Source organism: Lissotriton helveticus, chromosome 9 (genome assembly GCF_964261635.1).
Source record: "Lissotriton helveticus chromosome 9, aLisHel1.1, whole genome shotgun sequence".
Taxonomy (NCBI): Eukaryota; Metazoa; Chordata; class Amphibia; order Caudata; family Salamandridae; genus Lissotriton; species Lissotriton helveticus.
This window is the reverse complement of record NC_136070.1, coordinates 31,993,986-32,013,579: the sequence shown is the minus strand read 5'-3', so window position 1 is coordinate 32,013,579 and position 19,594 is coordinate 31,993,986. Positions and strand designations below refer to the sequence as shown.

Below are 19,594 nucleotides of genomic sequence, written 5' to 3'. Positions count from 1 at the left end.
TTATTTTTGTGTGTATTTTAAAAAAGAAAAACAATAATAAAAATACATTGAAAGATCAAAAGAATTCAGGCCTGTTGATTGGATCAGCTCATACAACTTTCAAGAATATATTGTTGTATTTGTGTAATAAATGTGCTCCTTTCTTTGCATTAATGTTTGATAAAGTAGTAGGCTTACAGCGGTAGCCTTCAGAAAGTTGAGCACTGCTTGGGACAGAACGAGATCCGAATTTAGCTTGTGCACATTAGGGTGTACAACATTGACCGCTGAGAAGAGGATTTATAATGTATATACAAGTTTGTACCATTTATATGGTCCCAGAGCACTTTTGGAACCGAGGTCTGTACTGTTCTGGGATTCCGGTTGACAGAAGTCGAAGAGGTCTGTTGACATTGTGCTGTTTCTATTTACAACTCTAAACATGCATTGGCATAGCCAATAGGTCTTGCCTTTGGGATTTTATAAGTGTTTAGCCATGCAACACTTGAAGTTGTTGCACCAAGGTTATTGTGCTGGATAACTAAACACTTATAAGGTCCCAAAGGCGAGACCTATTGGCTATGCCAATGGTTGTTATATTTTACTTTGCATTCCCAGCCGTATGAAGGGAATGAAAGATGCTATTAGTGGGGGAGGCACTTCACCTAGAAATTGCTGACTGGTAACTGAAAGTTGATGCTTTGGCTGATATTTATTTTAATTCTTTTTTCATGTAGACTTGTACATTCTGCAGAAAGAAAGGTGCATCCATCGGCTGTGTAGGGCATCGTTGCAAGAAGAGCTACCACTATCCATGTGGACTGCAGAAGGAATGCATCTTTCAGTTCATGGGTTCTTTTGCGTAAGTCTTCCTCAAATTTGTTTATTTGGTGGTCAACCTAAATTTACCCCTGTGGCCTTCCTTTCCTACCGGGTCTTAAGCATCTTTGTGCAGCGTGAGGTTTTGTAATGGGGGGCTCTGGTGCACATGCATGACTGCAACCGTTTGTGTTTCCTTCCGTGTTTACTGGCTAATAATGCTGCTTTTTCAATACATCCATTTGGGAAGGATGTGGTTTTCCCTCTAATTGTATGGATTTTATTTGAGTACTTCAACCCAATCTCCAGTTTCCTACATATGCTGCAAATGGCCACCTTCTGGTTAGGCTCTTGGTGCCCACGCAGTTTACAGATGCCGACCCTCCCATCTTGTTCCTTGGAAATGAGCTTTTCTGTCCTCCGATCTCATTTTGCAACTGGCTTTCTTTCACAGTGCTGGTTGTGCATTAAAGAAAATGATTGGCAATGTTCCATTGACGTTCAGAATGCCTATTTACTTTTCTGTATCGCATCACAGGAAATGTCTGAGATTTCTAGAAGGAAGCAAATACACGGTGCTTGTGGCCTAACGTCGTCCCCATGAACCTTTTCAAAGTGCATGGCCATAAATGTAGTCAATCTGTGGAAGAAGGTGACATTTGTTTATCCCTATCTTGACGACTGGCACATAATAGCGTACTGTCGGTCAAAAGCAGGACATGACTTTAAATCCACCACCAGGCTCCTTTCCAAACTAGGTATTCAAATCAAAAGGGACAAAGCAATTGCTGCATCAATGCCTTGTCTTGTGCATCTTGTGGCAAAAATAGACCCGTTCAATAAAAGTGTGTCCTTCAGTGAAGACTGTATTATCCATTTTGAAAAAATGTTTGTAGCAGAGACATGCCACTGATCAACAACCTGCCAATTTACCTCATTCCTAGGATTCATAGCATCCTACATAAACATAGTACCAAATGCAAGACTGTTAATGTGGCCTCTACATCAGTGTGTTGAAGGCTGTCTCAAAGGAGACAATTGAGGGGATAGCCTTGATTTTGCAGCGTGAATCTTTCTGGATTCACTATGCTGTGCATTATTCCGCGGTCTTGTGGTTGGGTCCGGATTCGTAGTCTTTTCTTTGTTTTTTTTTTTTTTTTTTTTGTAGCCCAGGTGGGTGTCGGCGTCACACCCCTTTGGGTGTATTTCCTGTGACGTCGGCATGCTTCCTGCGGAAGCTCCCACTCTTGGGCGCCATCTTCAGATTCTTTTTTTCCGCGGTCGGGTCTGGATCGTTCCCGTTTGGGCTCCAGACATTTTTGGAGAAAGAGGAAAGAAAATACAGAAAAGACGAGAAGTCATCTGAAGACTACAGGGGACTTCATCGACGGAAAGCCGGCGAGGAGAAGGCGTTTTTCATCGAGATCATCGACGATCGTCGACGAACACGCGACCAGAGAGGCCCTGGACGCTCGATGATGGACAACACGCCGTTCAAGTTCTGCCGTAACTGCCACCACAAGTACGCGCAGAAGGACCAGCACCCGGTATGCAACCTTTGCCTACCGGTGGACCACGAAAGCAGAGACTGCAACGCCTGTTCCGCCTTCGCCCCGAAGACCCTTCGTGTGAGAGAGGCAGAGGGTAGCACACGCCACCCTGCAGGGGAAGGCCCCGACTCCGTCCCTCTACGAGCTGGGGATGTCCTCCGAGGAAGAAGACAACGCTGCCGCCGAAGACGACAGCTACACGGTCGTAGAGACCGATTACACGAAGATTTCTGACAAGGTAGGAGACTCTTCGGCCCCCAAGAACCCGAGAGACTCTGAGTCTAGAAAAATCGAGGGCAAGACCCTGAAAGCGCCGATGCCAAAAAAGGCGGCGTCCGCGACTACTCCCAGGCCCAGCGGATCCTCCGAGAAGGAGTCCCCGGCGCCGAGGGCTGCTGATCAGCAGAAAACGTCGAAAATCGTCCCTGAAAAGGATCGATCGACGCCGAGGGAGAAAGACCCAAAACTGACGACGACGACCAGAAACCCAAGATCCGGTCCGACGTCAAACTTCGACGCCGAAAGGTACGGCGACGAACCATCCGCCGAAAAGAACGGCCGACGCGGAACACGCGGCAGAGATGGAGAAGAAGAGAAGGCGCCTCGAGGCCGAAATGGAGAACATCATGCAGCGGAAGAAAGATTTCGATGCAAAGATGAAGGCCTTCACGACCCCTCACAAGACCAAGCCACCGGTGGTGGAGGCAGTCGAGGAGGAGGAAGAGATCGCCGAAGTCGTCGAGGAACAAGACCAGGACGTCGAGGTGATCGACGACCAGGAGGAGTACGAGAATCCCTACGATAGTTACAACTATGGGGAGGAAGAGGAAAGCAGGACAGACGCAGACTCGACACCCTCTGACCTACAGGAGGTAGATTACATAGATGTCGACACCGACAGCCCGGAGGAGGTGGTCGACACTTACCCCTCGAGGCCCTCGCCGCCGGACGACATCGGGGCCTACAACTCGGTGATACAAGCTGCCGCAGCAGCTTTCAACCTCAAGCTCGACGAAGAGAAGCAGAAAGCAGACTTCCTTCTAGAAACATTGCTCCCAACACAAACGAGGAGCCAGTTCCTTCCAATGCTCGAGAGCGTCTTGGCTCAGGGGAAGGAAGCTTTCAGGGAGCCCGCAACATGCAAGGCAGTAACTCCCAGAACTGAGAAGTACAAGCATGCCACAAAGGACCCGGCCTACATTCAGGGCACGGTCTCCGCAGACTCCATTATCACGGCCACAGCAAGGAGGAGGGCTAACGTACCCACTACCTCGGGCCCACCACCGGATAAGGAGAGCAAAAGGATGGATCTGGTGGGCAGAAAGATCGAACGGAATGCCGCGACCCACTGGCGCATGGCTAATTCCAACGCCCTGATAAACAGGCACATGTACCAGATCATGGAGGAGCTGGGGCAGTTGGTGAAGGACTTGCCCCAGGATGCCAGGCAGAAAGCCGAAAAGCTGGTTGAAGAGGGAAAAAACGCAGCAAATTCTTGCCTTAAGACGGCCCTGGATGGGGCAGACACCGCCAGCAGGCTCATGATGATGGGCGTCCCGGAAAGGAGGCACGCCTGGCTCAGGATATCCGGTTTCAAACCGGAGGTGCAACACAGCATCCTGAACACACTGTTCAACGGAAGCACGCTTTTCGGAACAACAGTTGATGAAACGCTCAGCCAACTGAAGAAAGATAACGAAACAGCAAGATCCATGGGAGCATTGCAGTTCAGAGGGAACAAGAGGGGCACCCCGTCACGGAGGCCCGGCGGGAGAGGCGGAAACCAGCCCGGTACATCACACCAGGTTTTCCAGCAAACGCACCAGGCAGACTCGCAGACTCAGCATGGCCATCAGAAGCAGTCCTGGCAGTACCAACAAAGAGGCCAGTCCTTTCGAGGGAGAAATGGACGGGGACAAAATAGAAGAGGGGCACAGCAGCCCACCTCTAAGTGACTTCAAAAAACTCCGTGTGCCCGCCCACAAAAAAGATCCCAGGGGGCAGCACGTACAGATGGGTCAAGACAAACTAGACACCTACGACCACATGACACCAGTGGGAGGAAGATTAAGATTCCACCTCCGAGAGTGGAGAGAAATCACATCAGACAAATGGATCCTCAACATTATCCAATTCGGATACTGCATAGAGTTGGAGGGGAGGCCAACAAGCAGAAAGCCACTAGCAGGCAAACAGCTGCAGTGTCTGCAGGAGGAGGCAAAGGAACTCCTGCGGAAGCAGGCCATAGAAGGGGTACCCTTCAAGGAAAGAAACACAGGAGTATACTCAACGTAATTCCTGGTACCAAAGGTAGACGAGACAATGAGACCCATTCTCGACTTACGGTTCATGAACAAATTCATAAGAACGCACAAATTCAAAATGACCTCCCTTCAAGAGGTGCTCCCACAATTGCAGATTGGGGACTTCAAGGTCACAATAGACCTCAAAGACGCATACCTGCACATTCCAATGAACAGAAAGCACAAGCACATGCTCAGGTTCACTGTCGGAGAAAGCCACTACCAGTTCACGACCCTGGCCTTCGGTCTAAAATCAGCACCAAGAGTTTTCACAAAGTGCCTCGCAGCAGTTGCAGCGCACCTAAGAAGGCAAGGAATACACGTATACCCTTACCTGGACGACTGGCTGGTGAAAGCAAACTCATACCAGAAATGCAAGCTGCACGCACATACAGTGACAAGCACGCTCATAAACCTGGGGTTCTCCATCCATTGGAAGAAATCATCAATGGAGCCACAACAAGTGAAGATCTTCCTGGGAGCACAGATCAACACCTTACAGGGCAAGGTGTTCCCCAGCGAGAAGAGGGCGAGGGCGCTGGTGAAGGAAACTCGCCTCTACCGGAAGGGACAAGCTCGGACAGTGAGGACTGCGAGCAAGATCATGGGGATGATGGCATCATGCATCCACCTGGTACCGAATGTACGACTCCACATGAGACCCTTTCAAGAATGGCTACAGGAGCAATGGTCACAAGCTACAGGCAGTTGGGAGGATCTAGTGGTTGTAACGCACGCAGTGCAGAAGGAGATGACATGGTGGACCATGGAGAACATAGCAAGGGGAAAGCCTCTAACGCCCCCAACGCCAACAGTGACCATCACCACAGACGCATCCCTGAAGGGATGGGGCGCTCACATGGAGGAGCTCAAGGTGAGGGGACTGTGGACACCAACAGATGCGACAAAGCACATCAATTACTTAGAATTGAAGACAATCTTCCTTGCACTGAAAGCCTTTCAAACAAGACTATACAAACACAAGGTGTTGATACAAACAGACAATACCATTGCGATGTTCTACATCAACAAGCAGGGGGGCACACAGTCAGCCCCGCTTTCAACGCTGGCGCAGGAGATATGGAGATGGGCCATCCCTCTCAAGATAGACCTGCTGGCCATACACCTGCCAGGGAAGGACAACATACAAGCAGATTGGCTCAGCAGGCAGACATCGGCATCCCACGAGTGGGAGCTCAATGCTCAGGAGACAAGGCACCTATTCGACAGATGGGGAACTCCATCGGTGGACCTGTTTGCCACACGCCAGAATGCAAAATGCCAAAACTTCGCATCCAGGCAGCCCGAGGAAGGATCACTAGGGAATGCCCTATGGATAGATTGGTCTGGGACATTTGCCTACGCCTTTCCCCCGATACCACTGATGCACAGAGTACTGAGCAAGTGCAGAGCGAGCAACATGACACTGATACTGGTCGCACCACAGTGGGCGAGGCAGACAAGGTACTCGCAGATCATGGAGATGACACAGTGTGCACCCCACAGATTCAGCAGGAGGAAAGACTTACTCTCCATGCAGAACGGAGAAGTGCTACACCCAGAGCCAGAGAGCATGAGCCTAGTAGCGTGGCTCCTGAGGACATAGAGTTCGCACATTTAAGATTGCCAGAAAGTACCCTGAGGGTCCTGCGGGAGGCAAGAAGGCCTAGCACTCGGAAGTGCTATGTTGCGAAATGGAAAAGGTTCACAATATGGTGCAGACAAGAAAGACTTCACAATAAAATGAAGGACTCCACAGTGCTAAAGTACCTGACGCACTTGCTAGAGAAGAACCTTAGCTCATCCTCCCTGAGAGTTCACTTGGCAGCGATAGTCGCCTACACAAGGGGAGAAACTTGCTGGAGTTTCTTCACATCACAGGTGGTGAAGAGATTCCTAGAAGGTGCGAAGAGGATCGCACCACCCAAGCGGGTGCCGCCACCTGCATGGAACTTGAACATAGTCCTAACGGAACTCATGAAGGAGCCCTTTGAACCACTCCACAAGGCGTCCTTAAAGATGCGAACTATGAAAACAGCTTTCCTGGTTGCAATAACGTCCTTACGCAGAGTAAGCGAGCTTCAGGCTCTGACGCTACAAGAACCCTACATACAAATACACAATGATAGAGTTGTGATGAGGACTGACCCACACTTCATGCCGAAGGTGGTATCTAAATTTCACATGAACCAGTCTATACAGATACCGAGTTTTTTCCAAAAACCAACAACTGCCGCAGAGCGAGCTCTGCACACCCTGGACGCCAGAAGGGCAGTCATGCACTACATTGAGAGGACGAAGGGACACAGGAAAACAAAACAGTTCTTTGTGTCATTCGCCAACAGTTACATGGGAAAGGCAGTAAGCAAAAAGACCATTGCACGATGGATCGCACAGACAATTCAACTCTGCCACAAGCGTGCAGGACAAGAGCTAGCAGAGGGGACACGTGCCCACTCCACTAGGAAAAAGGGTGCTACAATAGCCTTCCTGGCTAACACACCCATACAAGACATATGCCTGGCAGCAACATGGGCTTCGGTGCACACGTTCACGAAGCACTACTGTGTGGACATACAGATGAACAAGGAAGCTCAAGTTGGACAGAAGGTGCTACAGCACATATTCAATACCCAACGCTCATCTTCCACCCAACCGCCACAGAGATGAGAAACCGCTACAAAATCTATGCACAGCATAGTGAATCCAGAAAGATTCACGCTGCAAAACGAATAGTTTTCTTACCTGTCGGTGTAGTTTTGCAGCTTGAAGATCTTTCTGGATTCACTAGCGAACCCACCCACCTCCGCCAGAAAGATGAGGCTGGAGAGAGAAGAGGTGGAAATAGAAAAGTGGAAAAGACTTTGAAGGTACAAAGCGGTAAAATATCACCTGAATAGAACATTGCCATTACTTCGGAAACGAAAGAAACACGGAAAAAAAGAACCCGAAGATGGCGCCCAAGAGTGGGAGCTTCCGCAGGAAGCATGCCGACGTCACCGGAAATACACCCAAAGGGGTGTGACGCCGACGCCCACCTGGGCTACAAAAAAAAGAAAATAAAAGACTAAGAATCCGGACCCAACCACAAGACCGCGGAATAATGCACAGCATAGTGAATCCAGAAAGATCTTCAAGCTGCAAAACTACACCGACAGGTAAGAAAACTATTCGTTTCACATCTTTGGCACTAAACTCACTGGCATAGTGATGCAAAAGGTACTCTATTAGTAGCAGTTCTGTTCCAAAAGAAAACTCTGGTGCAAACCATATTCACGGATGCATATCTAGCTGGGTGGGGGAGCCCACATGAAACCTGTGCGGATTCAACAGTCTGGACACATTCAGAAAACTTACCATATCAATCTCCTACAACTGAAAGCTGTCCACATGGCACTCAAAACCTTTCTCCCTTGTCTGTCCTCAAAGGACATGATTGAGAAGGACCGTACCACCACCTCCATGTATTATATCTACACACTGAGTGGAACAAGACTATTATCTGTCCACATGCAAACCATGTAACATTTGGTCCTGACAAGAAGAATATCCCTACGATGACGTATATCCCATGGGTTCAGAACCAAGAAGCTTATTTCCTCAGCCAACATCACGAGGAAAACCACAAATTGGTTCTGAACTACGGATTCGTATACATTTTGGGGTAATGGCTTGATCCATCCTTAGACCTGTTCACCATGGCACAGAACAAAAAATGGCGACTTCACATGCAGGGCACCGGAACTATACATAGTGGGTGTGGAAAAGTGGGTTTCTGTTTCAGTATCCCCCTCCACATACTTTTGGCCTGGCTTTTGATGCAACATTGACTGTAGAGTACTGGGTCCCTCTGTCCAGGTTCCCAATAAGTGTTCTTATGGCAGCTTCTGACCCTGTGCAAGTTCTTAGTAAATGGTACCCTGGTACCTTGGGCATGGGGACTGAAGTGGGTCCCCTAGGAACCCCTCACCAGGGCCATGCTGACTGCCACTGCAAGCATGCATGCCTTGGTGTGGGCAAAAAAAACAACAAAAGTCAACATGACACTACCTGTGTGCCATGTTCAAGCAGCACGGCCATAGATATAGGGAAGTCACCCCTCTAGCAGGCCTTACAAGCCCTAAGGCAGGGTGCACTATATTCAGGTGTGGGCATCTCTGCATCAGCAGATATGCCCCTAAAATATGTCTATTTTTACATATTGTAAGTTCCAGTGATTCTATAGAGAGTACATGGGCTGGACACAACAACTAGAGTTCTCAAGCACCATGTTGTCGTCACTGAACACAGGACTGTTTGATACTAAACCACTGCTCTCAATAAACCCACACTGATGACCGTGTGGGATTTATTGAAACATGTACCCAGAGGGCATCTCTGAGGTGCCTGCTGAAAACCTACCAACCTTGGCATGGTCTCTGACTGGCTTTAGGCAGCTTGCTGCCACCCCACATATTTTCACCCCTGGGTTGAGTGCCCCTGCTCTCTGAGGCCAGAAACAAAGCACAACCTTTGGCGTCGTGTCACCGAACCCTCCACCTCCCCACTCAGGATGAGCAGTTCTCGAGGGGGGAGGTTCAAAGACCTTGCTACATTTGTAATGCGACCACAGCCTCTGCTGCTAGCAGCAGATGGCAGTCCCCTGGTTCAAACCCCCCACTTTTGGCAGGGGAACTAATGGGAACGCCAAGATGGAATAGGAAGTGTGCCCAACTCTTAACCAACTCCACCCCACAGATTTCCCCACATCTGTGGTCACTACAAATGGAACCTATCTCACCCCTAAGGCAGGCCTTTCAATCTTGAAGGCAGGGTGCTGTGTCCTAAGTGTGAGAATGGCCCTGCATGAGCAGGACACCACTACAACCTTCGGAGTCAATGCTTCCGGGTTGTAAGTGCATCAGCCATTACGATACATACAGTGGCCTTGCGTCATTACGCGATGACCATCTCTAAACTGGCTGTAATGAACCCTGCCGTGTTTGGTATCACGTGTTGGAATCATACCCCCACACTGTAAATGGTGTGGGAGGCATGATTCCATGCACTGTAAAGCTCCTCCGGGAGACGCTCGGTGCTCCCTGTACCAGTCTCCGAGAACCGGACAGCAAGCTAGGGCTGCCGCCGACCAGAGGCACATTATCTGCCCTCCTGCTGCTGAGCTAAGCCCAAACAGGGAAAGGCAGGACAAAAGAGCTACTGTCTCACAGGGAGGTGTGAACCACTCCCATACAGGGTTTAGTGTATTGGGACAGGGTAGGGGTGCTTGCCAGCACCACTGAAACTACTTAATGGGCACATTTGGTGCCCTCCGTGCATACTCCAGTCAAAACCAGTTCAGGGAGCCGTTGGCTCCCGCTCTGGCGTGAAACTGGACAAAGGACATGGGAGTATCCTCCCCACTATCCAGTCCCTCCTCTGGGAGAGACACCTTAATCGTCCCCTCCCTTTCCTAAGGGTACTTAAGGGCTTACCTGTGGGTGGGGTCCCTAGATTTGTCATCGGACAAGATTCAGATCACATACCACTTCAACTGTCTGGACACTCTAGACTTTGCTTTTTTGAACCAAGACTGCACCAGGGAAGACTCCTGCTGCTCCTGGTCTCGTTGTCCTGCTGGTCTTCTGCAACGTCTGTGCCTGTGCTTCATACAGGTACTTCACCAGGCCTGTGGACATCCAAGACACCCAAAGGCATCTCCCTTGGAGGGAATGAGTCACTCCCCTGCATCTTCAGGGACCATGACGCAGCTGACCGGTCCGCTGTTCCTAAGCTCCCTCAGACTTCGCAAGAACCAGCAACACAGGTGGTGGTTCTGCAACTCCCTCGATTTGATTTATTGACTTATAGAGCGCGCGAATGCCCAGGGGCGTCCTGGCGCTAGACCGAAAAAGGAGTTCTGAACAAATCAAGACCTCTAAGAGGCGGCCGTGAAGAGCCAGGTTTTCACTGCCTTTCTGAATGAGAGCAGTGAAGGACTGTTTTTTTTATGGAAATGGGGAGCAGGTTCCAGATCTTTGCTGTATGCAAGATGAAACTTCTGCCTCCCCATCTGGCTCTCCTAAATCTGGGCACCACGATCAGTTTGGCTTGACTAGATCTAAGAAGCCTGGAGGGTTCATATTGTTTCAGGCAGGTCTTTAAGAACTGAGCGCCCGACCCCTGGCACGCCTTAACCCCTTCGGGGCTGATGACGAGCTGAGCTCGTCTTGAGCGTAACCTGCCGTACGCTCATGACGAGCTGAGCTAGTCATGTAAGGCGGTAATTTTGAAATTGCCGCGTACAGCGGGAAAATGCACCGCATCCATGCAGTTAACGGCCAGGCACAATGATTTAAATTGAATCCTTTTGGCAATGGGGAGCCAGTGCAGGGATTTTCATTTATGGGTGATTGGCTCGTGTTTAGGAATATCTAACACCAGCCTTGCGGCCGCATTCTGCAAACGCTTAATTTTTTAAAGGACTTGCTGCTTGGCTCCGGCATACAGGGCATTCCCGTAATCCATCCTAGACAGAGCAAGGTCAGTTACCACCATTTTCCTGGCGTCTGTTGGGATGAAGGGCAATAGTTTTTTTATCATTTTCAGAACAGACCAAACTGCCAAACTAGTTTACTGGCCTGGGCGTCGAAAGAGGTTAACGTCTAAGGTCATGCCCAGATTTCTGTCCTTCTCTACAGGAACAGGACAGCTGCCCAGGCTATCCGGCCACCACTCAGGGGACCAGATAATCTTGTCACCCCCTAGCATTAAAACCTCGCTTTTGTCCCCATTCAATTTTAGACCATTGAAGAGCATCCATTGTCTAACCTGTACCATGCAGGTTCTAAATTTCTCCGCAAATTAAAAAGGGTCGGACTTAAGATGACCCCTGGGGCACTCCGCAAGGGGAACAGAGTTTTTGATCTGGCTTCCCCTACCTCGTCCGAAAAAATTCTGTTACGCAGATACGAGGCTAGCAGGGCCCGTGCCGAGCTATGAACTCCAGCTTCGGCCAGCCGGATCAGGTGTGTCTCGTGATTGACCGTATCGAAGGCCGCCGATAGGTCCAGAAGTACCAAGGCGGCCTTCCCTCCTTCGTCCAAGACACCCCTGAGTTCTTCCACGGCTGTTAGCAGTGCCGTTTCAGTCCAATGACCTTCTCGGAAGCCAAACTGTGAGTGATCGAGTGTGTTTGCCTCCGAGAGGAAACATTTCAGCTGTTTATTTAAGAGTTTCTCAAATTTTGGCGGCGAAGGGTATCCTGGCAATAGGTCTGTAATTGCCCGGCTCATCGCCGTCTAAGTTTGATTTTTTTAATAGTGGCATCACTGAGGTGACTTTCCACGCGTCTGGGAAGGTTTCTGATTTTAATATTTGCGAAAACAATTTCTCCAATTGAGAGCTTAGCAGTTCCGGAAAGAGCTGCATAATTTTCGGCGGACAAGGGTCCATAGTACTGCCTGACCTAATAGACATCACTTCTTTCAGTATCTGCTCAGCAGTTGGAGGTCTAAATTGGAACCTTGGGTTCTGTAGCGATCCCTCAACTTCACTAGTGAGTTCCAAAGCTGTCTGTGCAGGTGTAGCTAGAAGGAAGCTTTTAAAAGATTCGTATACTGATGCTTCCAATGTCTTCCTACCGAGTTTGTGACCATTATCCCTCATCGGAACCGCTGGAACAGAACCCCTGTGCTCCACGTCTTGCCATTGCCAAGGCTTTATTGACTCTGTCCTCCAGAGATCTTCGGGCTCCAAGAAGCTCCAACTTCAAGCAACTGCTGCAGCCAAGATCTTCACCCTCACCACTTCCTCTGCACTGTGCGTCGTCTTCGTTGGTGAGCTGCTTGAGATCCTCTTGTGATTCCTATGTCTTCGGCCTCTGGGTCCTCTTGAGGATCTTCTTTGGCTTCAGTGGGCTCCCCTGCTTGCTCTGGGCCTGCTCTGGGGTACCTGGTCGTGGTGAGTTACTAGCACCTTGCTGGTCCCGACACTGCACTTTGTTCATCTACATTGTTTGTTGCCAAGGCTTTTTGGTGCCCCTGCCGGACAAGGTCACCTTGGCTCTCGACATCTGGTGTTGGACAGCTTGTGAACGGCTCCTGACCTTCCAGTGTTGCCTGGTCTGCACAGCTGCGACTTAAAGGGCACCATCAACCTCCCCTTCCTCTCCGACACCGGTGGGTATTAGTCTTCTGTGCCTCCTGGTTACTCCAGAGTGGCATAGACTCTGTCCTCTCTGCTTGTAGGTACCTCATCTTGAATCCACCTTTGGCTTCCACAGAACTCCGTCGTTGTCTTCTCCAGGACTCTGTCATCTTCTCCAGCGGCATCTTTCCTGAAGTCCTTCACTAAGGTCTACAGCGGTTTCCGACGTCACTTGACACTTATGCAGCTGGCTTCCCTGGTGTAGGTGTCCTCGTTCGTGGGGTATCCACGGGTGGGGTGACTCTCCAGCCTTCCATCTTCCACAGGATGTCTTCCGGGTCTGCTAAGAAGGGTTATTTTTCTTTAAAAAAGCAACCGCGACTTACCCATTGAGTTGTGTTGATCACGCAGTCGTGTTCACACTCTGCACGCTGCCTCCTTGGGGTTTCTGGGTACTTACCCTGGGTTGTTCTTTGGGTCCCCAACACCTCTGTCTTCTGGTTCCATTCTTGACTGAGTCATAGTAAAAGTAGCAAATCCCCAGGACCAGACGCAGTCCTAGTTGACTTGTATAAAGAAAACATCGACTTGTGGGGACCCTTGCTGACCCTAGTACTGAGGGCCAATTGTATAGCAGGTTTTCTGACCTTGTGGGCCGAATCAATCATTGTTGCCATATAGAAAAAAGAACGCCAAACCCAGCGTGTTATAGGCCAATCTCCTTGATTGACTCACTAGCAAAGACAGCGGGACCCAAAATCTTGGTAAATTACAGCATTGGGCTGAATCGCATGGCAAACTGTCAGACCTGCAATACGGATCGGGAAATATGTTAAGATTAAACAAAGCTTTTGTTGATCTTTCATCAGCTTTTGACCTTATAATACATGCCAAGTTTTGGTCAAAACTGAAAGACATGGGGGTGGAGTTGCCAATCATTAGCTTTCTGAGAGGCTTGTACTCTGGCTGTAGAGCCAAGGTTAGATATTGTGCTAGTGGAGAGTGCACCAAAGTTTTCGGCTTGGAGAGAGGGTTGCGTCCTGGCCCCCTTCCTGTTTTTAATATATATAAATAGTGTGGGGGAGGAACTCCTTGCAGCTTCTAAAGATTTTCCACAAATTGGTATGTGCCCTGTCCCGGCCCTCCTCTACACCGACTCCGTTCTTATGACCCACACCCCATTGACCTTACAGTCACTGCTCACCAACTTTGTCGAATACATGAGGGAACTGGGCCTTCAAGTTAGCCAATCCAAAACTTTTATTATGAAGTGTGGGAAGAATACCAAGAAATGCAGAGATCTAACAATAAACGGAACAAAGATTGACTTCACCGACACTTTCTCTTGCCTTGGAGTCCGACAGGGAAGGTGTGTGGAATAAGGCCATGGACAATAGAAAGATTCTCTTTACCAAGGTATTTTGGGTTCTCAGAAGCTTTGCAAGGCGATTGGGCTCCAACTCACCTGAGATTAAGATATACAAAGCAAAATGCCTTAGCATAACACTTAATGGGGCGGGCATATGGGGACACAAGAATTGTGCAGAAGTGCAATAAATAGAGAATACATTTTTTGGACCCCTTCTAGCACATCAGTGTACGTATCCCATACCGAACTTACAAACTTAATTAGGTTAGAACAAATTTTACTGTGGCATAAAATCTGGACCTCAGAATACACAGACCTGAATTGTGCAATAATAGTAATTGTCTTAAATTAACCTCATTCTCGCGCATTGCATGGTTGGCGTATGTCCAGCGGTTCTTTTGTGACATGGCCCACTCCGAATACTTTAAGAAGCCAGAACTGCTAATTACTATTAGCAGAAAAATGCTGAAAAGGGACGCTATGACACATTTGGATGACCATAAATTGATGATTGAACTTCCAAAACCTAGTGTTTTAAAAATCAACCATTATTAACTACTTTTAATATAAAGTCTTACCTTAAATTTGTTTTAAACTCACAGGTTTGTTCTTAGATGTTTAAGAGTGGACATATTCCACCGTTTATGTAGTTTCCCTACTGTGAATGATTGGTCTGCAAATTTGATAAACTGTCCCTGCGATGGCCAGATTCTCCAGAACACTATGCACGTGGTTCTTCTCTGCAAATTTTAAACCCATTACAGGAAGCGGCATATAATACCAATAAGACAGTTCCGTTTCACACAATGTCGCCCTGCATATTTGTTTCTGCAATTATTGCCAATGCTAGAAATTGGTTGTGGATAGTCATTTTTATGGGCTGTGTTTTATGGTAGGAAGAACATGAGATTAGCCGCTACCAAGAACACAGCAAATTGTTTTTCGAATTTATTTTTATGGTATTTGCCCTACTCTAAATTGGCTGGCAGTTTGCGTTCCGCCTTGTATCGAAGTGGATTTTTGAACGCTGATTGGGCAAACTCCTCGCAGACCACACATGGGTTCGAATCCCATCCTCTTCGCCAGTTTATGAAATCAAAGGGTCTGCAAAAAAGTGAATCGTGTAGAAGAGTTGGCAGCATACATCTGATCTGTTTATGATCATTGACACATCTGATCTGTTTATGATCATTGACACATCTGATCTGTTTATGATCATTGACACATCTGATCTGTTTATGATCATTGACACATCTGATCTGTTTATGATCATTGACACGGACTGATCCACCATTGGTCCCAGAGTTAACTTTGAGAGTCCTCACTCACATTGAGCATACTTCCCCAAACATTCTATCCATAGGGTGCTTCTGTTAACCTATGTTTGTCAGCAGACTTCCTGTTTGGGGTGGGTAATGAAAGGATTGTTGGCCAATTTCACTTTGCATCCCGCAGAGGCCCTAACTTGTGTTTGCAGTTGACCAAGGCCGTCGTTTGAGTATTTGACTTGTGCCTTGTAGGTCATTCTGCCGTAAGCATCGCCCATTTCAGAAGTGCGTACAAGACACCGGCTCCTCCACCTGCACCATATGCCTGGAAATCGTACAGCATCGCCCGTCGTACAACATCCTGCACAGCCCGTGCTGCAAGACTGCCTGGTTCCACCGAGACTGCTTACAGGTGAGAGGTGCTCATCAGACTTGGCTGCAATGCAAGTAGATCAAATCAGGTTACTGCATCCTGCCTGCTTCCAGTTGCCAAAGTACTTGGCTAAGTGAATATGCACAACTGTAATTCATCTTCTGGGAATGTGCTTCTGTCCCTCCATTGTTTGACACTTTGTTTATCTACCTGTATTACTGCTGGGTGACCGTCTTTTTCTTAGTTCCCTTCCCCATCCTTGCTTTTCCTTTTGTATAAATATTAATCTCCATATCATGGTTCATTGCCTCGGACATCATTTAGTCTGCAATGTATGTGTTGGAAAGTGGATTATTGGTAGGGGCAAATGTAGGTCTGCCACTGGCAAGAAGGCCACTAACACCGTATAGGGCTCAGAATAGGTCTTAGAAAAGTATTCCTATGCTCAACCCTTGGTAACGTGGCTGCGAGCAGGCAGGCTTAACTTCAAAGACAGGTATGTAAAGCATTTAAAAACACCACTTCAGTAAATAAGACAAAACACAAAATAAAAATCCAACACCAATTTATAAAAATAGGTAATATTTTATCTTTTAAATGACGACAAAATGAAAAATGTACTATAGGGAACCAGAGATATGAATTTTTAAAGATTAGTCACTTTCTTGTGCTTAGAAACCAACAGTACCCCTTTTAGTCATTTTGTTTTCTCTGACTGGGACACACCTTTAGAAATTGTTCTGGAGAATTTCTCACCACTGTTGGGCCGCCTTCTCCAGTAGGCTGGGTCTAGTTAGAACTCCTTTCTGAAGTTCTGCTTGCGGGTCCCAAAGTATCCAACACACAGTGGAGTGGTGTGGCTCACTGGTTAGAGGCGGCAGGCTCACTGGTTAGAGGCGGCAGGCTCACTGGTTAGAGGCGGCCGACCTGGGAGCAGAAGTCGGCCCGGGACAAGGGTTCAATTCCCGACGCGGCAGGGTCGTGGACTTGGGTCAGCGGACTCGATAATTCTCGCTTCGGTGCTTACTCTAATCAGGGGTTCCACTCGGCAACTCTGGGCATTAAGCTTGCCTTATCTCCACAACGGCCCCATCAATTCCGGGGATGCCTGGCTCCACCTTGGACTCCCAGCAGGGACCATCCCACAGGGAAAGCCAGGACGGGTTCCCCAGAGTTATACAGCGCCAGGAAACCTACGGATGGGTAGCAGTGCGCTTTACAAGCTCAAATACATACATACAATCCAAGGTTCTGGAATCTCCAAGAGGGTCCTTCAAAGTGTGAAACTTTAATTTCGCAATACACTTGAACAAAACCCTTACAAATCCACTGGTACTGCAGGCTGGGAATTCTTTGAGGGGATGTCCAGGTGAGCTCTGTTAACCTGTAGCTTGCAGGGAGTCCACTATTTAGTTCTTTTACAGCAAGGAAATCCACAGGGCTGTAGTTTCAGATGGTGCAGTCTTCAGAGGGCAGGCCTTAGAAATTGCACTTCCAAATTCTCATCATGGCAACGTCTTGCTTTCTTAAATTTCAAGCAGCAGATCTGGAGGGCTCGGCCCCTCTCAGATACTTATTCCAAGTTCTCTGGGTCAAGCAGGAGGTCACTTCTGACTAATGGGAGCAGGGTAACTCCTCCAAGATATGACCATATCCTGTAGTGTGGCATTATTTTGTCCCAGAATGCATCAAATCTTCCAAATCCATAATGGCTGATTTTTCCAGCAAGGAGGTTAGAGCTGGCTAAACACACCCATAGGATGGCTAATTTACTCTCTCCCCACTGCACCTGCTCATACCTTCCTTAATCCTACCATCCGCCTAAGGTGTGAAGTTCAGAGCTGTAAATGACACTGGTCTCTGCTCTCGTCTTTGAAGAACATAGTTTACGACTCCTCCCCCTGTCCTGGCAGAGCTGGTTAACCCCAGGGACTCTTATCACCTTCAAGGCAGCCTGGCTAATCAACTTAACTGTGTCCATCGGGGCAGACCACTGGAAGGCTGAATTTGGACTTACAAAAACGTCTTAACTTCTTGTATGTACACTTTAGGAGAAATTTAACAATATATTTTTGGATTTATTAATACCATTCTGGGTAGTCTTTGAATGGTATTTCTAGCCCTCTCCTATCAAGAGTTATTAATCAATAACTTCCTACCGTGTTAACCTATGTAACAGGATTTGCAATGGGAAAAATTACTTGGGCAATTTTTCCAGCACCAGGACTTACAAAAACATATTTTAGAAGTACTTGTCTGGTATCTACAGGAACCCCACCCCATGTGTAACTAGGGGAGACTTTAGGGGTTCTGAATATGTAGAAATATTGCAGATTCTCCCTCCATGGTGCTCCTAGCATCAAAGTCTAATTTGAGCAGCACTTTACCACAATGTGGGGAGTGAAATGTCTTTTTACCCAGGCATATAGAAATGCATTTTATAAGGGTGTACCCTATACATATTTGACCCCCCCCCCCACCCCTGGGACACCTAGGGAAGACCCTGGGGGTGCCTAATATGTCAAAACAGTGTATGTTATCCCTTTTTAAATGCCCCAAACTCGAGTTTGGGCACAAGTTACTATTTAAAAGCAGTACTGGCACCCAGGGCTGCTTTTAAACTAACCTCAGGCTTCAGCAGTGCACACATGCAAGTGAAAAAGAGCTGCTGGCCTCTAAACTGCCATGCCCTACGGTACTAGGGACTTCTAGGCAGTTTCAATCCCCCTGCCCTATTATATACTAGGGGCCTATAGGGTAGGTCATGCCAATCACAGGGGTACTCCACAATACCATTGTGTACCCTAGTGTATGTAGGTGTTTTAACTGTATTCTAATGTCTTTCAGCATAGCACTGGGCTTGGTTAGGCAGACCCCAGGGTCTGTCGGTTGCCACCAGTACCATTCAGCAAAAAGTTGAGGGGGGGGGGTGCCCAGGGCACAGGGCACAGGATGACTTGGCAACAGTAGGCTTTTAGGTTACCCAGGGACAACTATTTTTCCCACATGGCGTCATTACTCTGACTATTGTCTCCTCTATGGCTTTCCTTCGCTGCTTTTTAAGGAGTTGGCTTTATACACATCTATCTCTGCCCTAGGCGAAGTAAGCCTGCATGTAGGAATGGGCGAGTGTGTAAGAAATGGAGAATGAAAATAGGTGCTCTTTCTTCTAATCTGGTTTTTCGCTTTATGCCTAAGTGGGCAGATGTTTGTTTGTTACCAGTTATGAAAGCAAGAGATATGTGCTCACTTAGGTCCTGAAGTGTGACCAGTATTGATTAAAGACTTTTTTTTAGGGCAGACTACTTTGTTCATCCCACTATTGTTCACAAGGGTATGACTTTTACCACCTTCCAGATTTTATTGTTGATTTTTCCAGGAAGGATTGGTCCAATGCCATCCATGTGCATTTGTGCACCGAGAGAACTAAGGTTGCAGGATGCGAAGCCTGGTCTGTGGTTTCTCCGCATTCTCCATGATATCGCGTGGATATTGTGGTCCCCAACAAACCTAGTTTTATAAATGGCCTTTTTCTAAAGGCCGCGTTTTGTCTCTGGGATAATGGAGTTGGACACCCGTGTTCAAATGCAGGACTTTCTGCTAGGCGAGTTCTCCAGCCCGTGCCATGTGCCTCCCCCAAGTCTAGGACTTGACATCCACGATTCACCTATGGGGCTGGAAAGACTGCCTAGAGTGAGCAAAGAAATGCAAAAATGTTGAGAAGCAGACTCCCTAGCTGCGTTCAGAGATCCTAAGGTAAACAACCTCCGAGTAGATTGGTGGTGTAGTTTTGTCACTGCCTCAAA

At 48.0% G+C, this 19,594-nt stretch overlaps 1 protein-coding gene across 1 annotated transcript in view; it reads left to right on the top strand.

Annotated features, from left to right (window-relative positions):
* G2E3 (G2/M-phase specific E3 ubiquitin protein ligase) overlaps positions 1-19,594 on the top strand; it is a 326,326-nt gene that overhangs the window by 153,780 nt on the left and 152,952 nt on the right. Inside the window, exons 6-7 of the mRNA XM_078659417.1 lie at positions 717-841; positions 15,668-15,827. Of these exons, the coding sequence (XP_078515543.1) occupies positions 717-841; positions 15,668-15,827 (285 nt within the window). The remainder of the gene's footprint in view (positions 1-716; positions 842-15,667; positions 15,828-19,594) is intronic.